The sequence below is a fragment of the Anopheles aquasalis genome, chromosome 3 (genome assembly GCF_943734665.1).
Source record: "Anopheles aquasalis chromosome 3, idAnoAquaMG_Q_19, whole genome shotgun sequence".
Taxonomy (NCBI): Eukaryota; Metazoa; Arthropoda; class Insecta; order Diptera; family Culicidae; genus Anopheles; species Anopheles aquasalis.
Window position 1 is genome coordinate 28211560 of NC_064878.1, and position 10036 is coordinate 28221595.

A 10036-nucleotide genomic window follows, 5' to 3' on the forward strand; every position below is an offset into this window, starting at 1 on the left:
GGAATCCTATTTCCATAAATTTCCCTCATCCTCCCTGGTTTATCTATCCTTTCTTCCTTTGGCATTCGATTCGATTCGAGCCCAGTTGCTCGGTTCTCTCACCCAGTCCAGGCTCCATCGGTTTCTGCGCTTCGGTTAATGGTAATGCAATTTTGAAATCATTTACATCGACTGATTTACTTGCACATAGCCGTCGCTAGTCCTTGCAATCGTAATCAAAGGACCTGTTTTGATTGAAAGGAATCCATGTGATTTACAATGCTGATACTAGCTGCTGGTATAGCTGACGTACCGTTTGTGAAAAAAGTGATTTATGCTCGTATGCAAAAATTTGAAACTCATTGTTTTTTTGATGGAAAATAAAATAACTATTGCTACGGCTCGAGGAAAACTAATTTCCTCCGTGGGCAAAATAAAAACGGACCCAAAAACAGTGTGTGAAATTTCGATCAGCCTGTAACGCTTATCGCTCGAAACGTTGATTGACATACGTATGCCTTGGGTTTGTAACCAGCCAGTATTTACATTTTAACCACCGCCCGCTGCAGTGGTTGGTTGGTTTTACATATTTTTTTTAACCGTTATCCCTGCAGCGCGGATCACATTTCCGCTCGTGTGTCAAGTTCATGACACTGTCCATTCTCGTCTGTCGGCAGCGAAACAGCCGATTCGTTTCGTAAGACGCCCCTTACGGCCAACGAAACACTGTTTGGACCGATGCTGTCGATTCGTCGAACCACCTCATGCTGGGAGTAGAGTTCTTTCATTTGCCTGTCTAGATTATGCAAACGATCGGCTTCGATTGGCATCATTTTGTGAAGGGAGAAAACATATGCTTGGCTTCACTTTCTAAGACACGAACATTAGCTCACGGTTCGTAAGCTCGTGAGTGTTTGTGGACGAGCGCTAGTTAAAGCGACAAAACAAGCGAAGTAGAATATTAAAAAACAGACGACCGAGATGTTTATGTTCGTATAAAGATTTAATCCCATACGGTACACACAGAAAACAGTTCCATTAACGTGCTGGATCTACGGTGGTTGTTGGGATGAGCCTGAATCTTGTCATACACCTAATTTCCTGTGACACAGCCGGGAGGAGTGGCTCGTTGAGAGGACGCCGGAAATAATTTGCCGGTCATTAACGCGAAACACGCTTCGGTGTACGTTTATTTTTGGGTTTTTGTGGTTCGAAGGAGTGAGGGGGAAATATGGAGGCCGTGGTGGAGTAATATTATTCTGGCAAATACTGGGTTCGAGCAGATGCGTGCTGTCTTCGGCACACCGATACACCGTACCATGTCTGTCCTATCTGCCAAAGCCAAAAGATGTGTTCCATCCAAGCCGAAGGGAATCGTGTCTACACCATCCAGTCCAGAAACTCTTCGTGAATTCGATCAACCCTGTCATCAACTACACGAGCCGCAAAAAAGGGAAGGAATGTGATCTTTACTTTTTGAGAGCGCCGCCATCGTGCTCCCGGCCTGTCAGGTACCTTTCATCGGCAGCATTTGGTGTGCACCAAACCTGGGTAGCGTGTGGTACCAAAACACTGAAGCACATCATAATGCAGTTAGAAGGGGGGTGGCGGTGTGCCTGGTAGCTCATACCATCTCCCTGCTTCTCCTTAGTCGAAGAGATAGTCGAAGGAACTAAGTGTTACAACATGGCTGCCGCTGATGCCACCAAAAAAGTTTATCATTCACGGTTCACGCGAAAACCACCATCATCTGCCTGCTGCTGTCTTTTTGCAGGAGTAGCTCCTACCAGCCACCAGAAGTAATCCAAAGAAGTGCGACCGTTTCGACTTCTGCAGCAGAATGCAAAAAAGGATGCCCAGGAAACTGGTCCACCTCACACCAGAAGTCGGTGAAAAGACGCCGCTTGAGCCGCTTAGACGTCGCCCACACTTTCTTTGTTTCTTCGGCGCCGCACCAAGTGCTGATGTTGTTGTTGCTGCTGCTGCTGTTCCTAGAGTCAAACCAACGAACTGAGAGTGGCGAAAATTTGGGATCTGGAAAACGGAGAAACAACGAGCAGCACAAAAAAAAGCCTCGGTTGTTGTTTTATTTGCGAGCATGATTATTAAACGCAAACAACGCTTTCGGCAGCGATCTCAGCATCAGAACGCTTTGAGGGGTCTTTGGGTAACAAAGATTGGTCCGCGCCGCCGCTAACTGTTCGGTTCGGTGCCATTATTAGCATTCACACGCACCGCGGCTACTCTCCCTGGTGGCTTGGTGGAGGTGGACGCGACTTTTCCTTCCTTCGAGATTTCCCGAAACTGTCGGCGCTACCGAAAGCGGTAAGAAAGCTCCGTTTATCATTCACGCTCAACCGCAGCAGCTCTGCTCGCTGGTGTTGTGTAATGCTTGTTCCCTCGTATTCATCGTTATGTTGAGCGAGGAAAACCGCTGGATTTGTTGGAAAGTTTAGTATGGCAAATGGTTGGTGCCACTGGCAGCACAGAAAGTTAGCAAAGCCTTCAGCCAAAGTTTCCATTCCCATTCATCTATGACACTATCCATGATGAGGAAAAACTATTTCCAATTTCCGAACCAAACCTAGTTCCTTCCTAAAGCTGAAGGTGTAGTACACACGATGCAGGGTTTGTTCACAAATGGTAGAGACAGACACTTTTTCACCTGACAATCAGGCCGGAGAAAGCAAAACAATCGACTACCGATCACTGTCGGTGTGTGTCTGTATGTGTGCTTGTGGCACTTTACATAATGAACATATTTTCTTCGCCAATATTTGCAAAAACACTTCCACCAGCAGCGAACCGAGAGGAGTGGTGCGAGGTGCGAGAGGCTGTGGTTCAAATTTCTTCGACAAATCTTTCCCCCTCGACGACGGGGACGGGGAACGGTGGTGCGAACCGTTACCTGGCCCGTTTCTGCGGGGGCCCTGTCCCGTCAACGATGGATCGGCGACAGCTGTCAGGATTTATTGAAGTGTTGTCTGTGTTTGGAAAGCGCCTGTTGACGAACACGAACCTGCTTGCGGCCGCTGCAGGTGCTTGCCGTGTGGTTTTTTCTTTTTTGCTAATCGAAAAACGTTACAAACATTTTCCGAACCACACATTCCATAACTGAAGGTGAGCGTGAAGCTTAAAGGAGGGATTATGTATTTAAAAGTTTTAGGGTAATTTGTTTGTTTCAGAATGATGAAACTTTTAAAAATGATGTGTGCACTTGTTGGATTAATCAAGGCATAACTGGCTCAGTGTATCTCGCAACATTAAAACGCAGTTTTCCATAAAGCAACGTTCTAAAAAACGATATCCATCATGGTTTCAACACTAATTGGCCACTTTTGTTGGAATACATAATCTGCTCGTTTTTAAGCTGGTATCTCCATCGAGTTATTGTGAAATTAGTTTATACTTTTTTTTAGATGATTGTATAAAGCTTTTCCAGCTACAAAGTACTATCAAAACTGTTAAAAAAATATTCCACAAGAACGGGAATGAAAAAGATGCTTTCTGACCGAAGGCCATTAATTTCTACTCTTCATATTAAAAAAGAAAAAAACGATATTTTTGCAGACATAGAAAAGTATGACCTAGCATTTGTATTTGAATATAAGAATTAGGTTTGCAAGGTCAAATCCCAAATGGTGTACAACAGAGAGAAAAAATCGCAAAACTAAACCATTTCCTTGACCGAATTAACCCGTTCTTAATAGTCACATTGGCGTTGACAAACTGTTGGAACGATAATTAATGGTTATTCCTCCAAAATATCACCTAATGGTATTATAATTCAACTACACGAACACTCCAATTCGGTTACTGCTCATTTGCACGTGACGCATGGGATCCGTGGATCATGAAACATAAGTTATCAAATGTTTTGCATTCCTAGGATGACGTTATGGCAATTAACCTTTGGCCATAACACGGGCATGCAAGCCACGGGTGTGCCACGCGAGATTAACGAAGAAAGCCAATGTGTGACAAAGCACACGCTAAGATGACGGAACGAATGGCCGCGCCTGCCGCTGGTGCTGCTGCTGCTGGATGAATGTCAAAAACTTTAAAAAACCTAATCACTTTACGGCTCACGCCAGCTCATTGGCTTGCCGGTAACGATGCCCCGTCGTCGTCGGGGCCCATTATTATCCTTCTTCTCCTTTCTCGCTTTGAAGCACAACAAACGATTGTGGCTGACCCATCAGTTGTCACCATAAATCTTTGCCTGACAAAACGGTGAACCCTTCTTCGTCGAGTCGAGTGTAGGGCGCGTTCGGAATCTCTCTCTCTCTCTCTCTCTAGTTCCTCTGTCACTCTGAGCGGCAGCTCACAGGCCACTAGACGACCTAGGCCCCAACCCTACTGGCCAACGTTTGTCATCATTTGTCATCAGTAGCCTCACCATATTACTGGACGCTTCGCTTTGAAATAGTGTGACAATGCGTTTGCATGACACGCATACACAGACCAGCGAAGTTTGGTTGATGTTGTTGCGAAAAATCTCAACAATCAATATTTGCCATTTTTATTCCGTAAATACCAGTCCGGAGAGCTTGTTTGCCTTCGCGATGAAGCATCATTAGACGTTAGGGACACCTTGAGACGGTGCCGGATGTCAGCAGGAGCTCTCCCGGAGCTCCTTTGCGGAGAAGGTTGTCACGATGAAACCAGAACCACCACCGTTAGCGCTAGTGCCGGCGAAAATATGGCGGTGGCACCTGTCGTTACGGTACAGATGGTGTGTCACGGATGCTCCACGTCACCGTCATGTCATGGAACGAGGCGGTCTAGGCGGTCCCGTGAGCGATCACGCGCCATCGCCGTTTGACACACATATTTCGCTGCGGGCAAAAGGAAAAAGCGAAAAAAAAACGGAGGAAAAAAGCGATCAAAGAACACGCGCACTGCTCTGCGGGAGGGGTGCGGGAGGATACATTTCCAGCGCACCGAACAACAACATGTTTGACATGCAAACTTTAGATAATGTATCACTTCCATCATCTGCGGCTCCCTCGCTCTCTCTCCCACACGCTCCCGCCCAATAGATACGCCATTAGCCGGAGTCGGGAGTCGGGACCGGGCTAACTCAATTTGTTATCCGTTTCCGACAGCGCAGCATGATCGGTTCCTGCTACTCACGGCACCGCACGTGCTGCTGTACGCCATTGATGACAATTCCATTTCATAAATGGAACAGACCCTCATTGCCACCTCGCATCCGGTTTTCTAATCCACCAACCACTCCACCCAGGATCGAAAGGGAGCCATAGAGAGAGAGAGATGACGCGCAACGTTCAGCACAACTCAGCTCAGCTTAGGGCAAGGGCAGCAGCACGAGCACGAGCGTGTCCTTCATCGGCGCTTCAACGATGGTTTAATTATCGGGAGCAACATGGCAACCACCTAGCCTACGTCAGCAAGGGGCGGGGAGGGCCGCACATTCCGAAAGAAAAACCCTGTCCCCGATGTCACCGCCCACTCTGCTCGTTCGCCTCGTGCTCAAAACATTTCGGTTCACTTTTCGCTTCAATAGTTTTCGATCGATCGAGGCTCGAGGTTATGAATGTTGCAATGACATATCTATTCCACTGTCCGCTCCACAGTATTACCATCGCGTTTGCACTTCGGGCATACTGTCAGCAACTGCCTTTGGCGCAGGCCCCGGCAGCTAGGGCCTCGCTTTGGCGTCCTTGTAACAGTGCGAATTGGTTCGAAACATTACTCATCGTTAAAGTGACATTTTGCAATGTGACTACAACGACCAGCTACTGTCGTGTTGCATTTGCAATCGATTTTTCTTTTATCAATTCTCCACTCAACAACCAACGGCAACATAAAACTGCGTTAATGTTGCTTCAAAATAGCCCACATCTCAGCATATCACAGCAACCATTCCGCCACAATCGGTTCACCCCTCGAGGGAGCATTTAAAGTGTGGAAGCACCCACCCACCCCAGGCCAATGAAATGGTTTACCAATTTTATGCACACCCCCCATCGGGCCCCGGGGGGATGGAACAAAAGGGTTGCCACGCGAAAAACACGTCATAATAAAATTCGATATTTTCCAACATTCTTCACCCCCTCCCGGTGGCGATGGCGGCGAAAAGTATGCCAACTGCGAATTGGCTTCGGTCAACACTCGGTTAACCAACTCTCGGAGGGTGGCTAATAACACGCGCATACAATGTAGGATACTGGGCAGTCAATGTAGGGTGTGCTGCGTGAGTTTACCAAAGGCCAAAAGTGTTTTTTTTTTACTATCGATGCTCGTCACCCGTTTTATGATACTACCTCGGTCTCTAGTGCTTCACTTCAAAGCGCTGGCATGTCATCTCACGCGTATTCTTTCACTTTTACTCTCCCTCTCGGCGCTATACTCCCGTACTTATGAATGTTAACGATTAATTTACGAGTGGCGGGTTACTGTTACCATTTTCCGTCGGCTCTACTAACACTCAGCCTGCCAGGGACTGTACCTGTTAGGCTTGCCGGTCTTGAAACGGAGAAAAAAGGCAAGAAAAGATACCGACGGTCGCCTGGTTTTTTGGTCCACTTTCCATGCTGCGAATTTTTCCACTGAGAGGACGGTTTTGAAACTCATTTCGGTCCGTCCGCCCGTCCGGTGTGAAAGTAAAACAAACCACTGACTTCAACGACGCCGCAGGGGTTGTTTACCCCCGCCCAGGGGAGAGATGCTGGGAGTTGCTTTACACGGAACAGAACTCGTACTGGGGAGGGGGGGCCGGATGACTGCGGTCAAGTGAATGCGGTGTGGCGAGATGACCGTGGGCACACGCCATCTTGTTTGTCTTGTTGTTTTCCCCCTTTTTTTTGCACACTAACACCCCCGTCGAGGGAAATCCGACGCCGACGCCGCCGTGTGCCGTGAGATTTCGGTGATTGATCGTCACCATGGTTTTACGGACGGAAACCTACGGATATGTATGTATAGGATGGCCAACAGTATCAGCTAACGCACTGGCGAACCAAATTTTCCATCGCAGTTGGCGTCGTAGGCGATCAGGAACGTCGGTTTTTCTTTTTTTTTTATTTAAATCAAAGTTTCCTATGGAAAAGTCATTACCATTACCAGCGCGTATGAAGGAGAAGGACCTGAAGTCAAACCACCCTGAACGAAAAAGAAAACCTCATTAAACTCTCTCCATTCCGATCCTGGTCCCATCCTTTTTTGCACACGCCTTATGCAAAAAAAAAGTAATCAGAACGAACGAGCTAACGAAGCACAGTGTGCGTGTCTGTGTGTATTTGTGTCTGCGTGCTGTGGGACATGAAGAAGATAGAGATCGTGCATCATGGCACCAGCCACTAGAAGCACTAGAGCACCGACGTTGAGAGTGGAATACTGAAAAAAAAGACGCAATCTTGGCATGGAGGCGTGCGTGACTAAAACGAGCTCGCACGGTTTGCGCTCACGTTGCACTTGTTGCTGCTGCTGCTGCTGCACCGAATGATAATCGAACACGTCACAGAAGAAGAAGCAATGTTAAGGAATGTCCTGATGGAAATAGTTGACTGTCGTCACCGTGTCTGCGCTGGTGGCGTTGCGCTAGGCTATCTACTGTACCGGGCTGCGATGGTGTGGACTGGACCACTGCATCACTTTGCCAACTCATCATAGTGCTCATCTCATTGTGTGCATGCTGTGACGTGGTTCGTAGAATGCAAAGTTGATCCTTGAAGCACTTTTTGCCTTTGCTCACTCCATTCCTTCCTTTCTTACACCTTACACCATCCCTGTACTCTCTCTCTCTCTCTCCCGTAAATCTCGTGTTAATCTAAATCAAGGGAAGTATGAACGCTATCTCTAAAACGCATTGGCAGGGTACAGGTAAAATGAACTGCTAGGCGTCTCCGGAAACGATCACAAATTGTCCATTATTTTCATAATTTATGACTGCGTGCAATTTAGCGACTGCAGCGAGCACGAACAGGGAACAATTACTCCCATTGTCGTGATTGATTCATTATGAGGTTCCATAAAACACTGCTCCTTGGTTAAAGGGATGGCTGAGGGATGAAGCAAGGCAACATTAAAACACCTGCATCCGGAAATGCAAAATCAGTACTTTAATAGTTCCGCTTTTATAGGATGGAAAGATGAATTATATGTTAGTTAAAGACTTCTAGCCACTACATCGAGCAGCTCATGCAACGGCTTTATGAGCACAACCAACGATTAGTGCCAGTTAGTTTAATGAAATCCATTCCATAGTCACGCAACCCCTCATTCAATTTGTGAAAAACATCCTCCTAACAAGTGATTGGCTTGCACTAGATTGGACGTGTGTTAGTTCTGCGGGGCTCCCCGGGGGTAGCCCTCATCAATACCAGATCGGACACACTAATTCTATTAAAGCTGAGCCGCTGCTTCGCAAATCTGCTAGTGCATTGACCGCGGTAGAAGGAATCCATAGTTTCTAGCGTCTTCTTTCGGCGGTGGCAGAACAGAAAAACAAAAATCCAGAGAGAGAAAGCATCAAAATGCAATTTCAGACAAACCTTCCTACCTTCCTTCCGGTAAAACCATTCCCATTGCTGATATCCGATCCGATGTACGCGCTCGTGGCAGACGTTGGATTGATCCGTTTAACGCGGTTCCACGGTTAGCCGGTGCTGTGTTCGTTGGAAGGATGAAGCGAATCGTGGAACAATTCACTTATTAACCTCTAGCCGGCCTCGTGTGCGCACCGGGAGGTACTGTCAGCCCACAGGGTACCGGATATCCGGCCGGAAAAGCCACTTTGATTACGTGCTGCAGTAAGCACCGCGCTGTAAATTGATGCTGAAATGAACAATTCGCGTAGCAAATTACATACTCCGCACACGCCTGGAAAGAGTACACGCTGGAAACCAATCATTACTGTTGATGGCGGACGGATACGGTGTTTAGGATGGAGTGGAAATGTATACTGGAACTCGCCAGTGTGCTAATAGCTGTCGTACAGAAGCCATTACTGGTCTTTATAAGATCGTTTAGTTGTTGTTGGTGTAGAATACGTTAGACTTTTTGTATATAAAGTTACCTAATCCTTGCGCACATATAACAAATTCCGGCGTCCGAGAAGTTGTCCAAATGCGGAACAGCGCCAAAATAGCTCACCCAGACCAACAAACCAAAAAAAGAGAGAACAACATCAAACAACAACCACCCTCCCCCGTTTATGTTCTTCCAGAGCTTCGCTGCACCCCCATTTCGGGATTTGCCTTACCCCCACAAACGCCACCTCCCACCGTTACGCTGTCCGATATGGATGCACCCATGCAACCGCTAGTAGACCGTAGACCCTCCGCGTCTATGATGAGGTGGTGCCCGATTGCCGCTAACCGAAGGGTACCCGAGGTGCTGCTGCCCACTGCCAGGCAAGGTTTGAACCGATTTCAACCATTAGGCTCCTCCGCAACTAGTAGCGTGTACACCAGTAGCCTGGTCCCGCAATGCAACCGTGGCCACGTCGCCATTATCCCTATCGCTCGCTCCCGCGCCTCACACACAGAACTACTCCCACAAATACACCTACATACACAGACACCACAGTGCACTCAAATGAAACAAAGACACTTTTCCACTGGCGACTAAAATGGCACACGATCCTGACACACAGTGCTGGTTTCTGCTGCTGCTGCTACTGCTGCTACTACTACTGCCCTTGCTGCTTGTCCTACTACTAGAACACGACCGTTCGAGGACTTGCGATACCCTCTTTTTGTCTTAATTCGTCCTGTGTGACAGCGGGCACAATGCAAAGTGTGTAGCGTGTGTTCTTTCGTGTCTGTTTTTCAGCGTGTGTGTTGTTTTAGCTCTAGGCGCCCATCCGTTCGCTTTGCTTGACAGCTTCTAGAGTGTCAGCTCGCTTTGACTAACCCTCCGGCGGTCTCCTCCCGAAAGACCGTGGCAGAAATAAGTAGGCGCTGTTCTGCAGCAGTATTAGCAGAGAATATGTAGAAGTGGGGGGAAATTCCGACATCATCTTCATCGACAGCGCCATCATTCAAACAGTACGGGCATTGTTTCCCGGTTTGTTTAACGGCGACACGGT

At 47.6% G+C, this 10036-nt stretch overlaps 1 protein-coding gene across 6 annotated transcripts in view; it reads left to right on the forward strand.

Annotated features, from left to right (window-relative positions):
* LOC126574249 (uncharacterized) overlaps window positions 1-10036 on the forward strand; it is a 46436-nt gene that overhangs the window by 27819 nt on the left and 8581 nt on the right. For 2 of the 6 annotated variants that reach the window (XM_050234324.1, XM_050234322.1), the window contains one exon: window positions 9173-9364. The exons of the other annotated variants lie outside the window; for them this stretch is intronic. In XM_050234324.1, the coding sequence (XP_050090281.1) occupies window positions 9173-9364 (192 nt within the window). The remainder of the gene's footprint in view (window positions 1-9172; window positions 9365-10036) is intronic. 6 annotated transcript variants of the gene reach the window in all.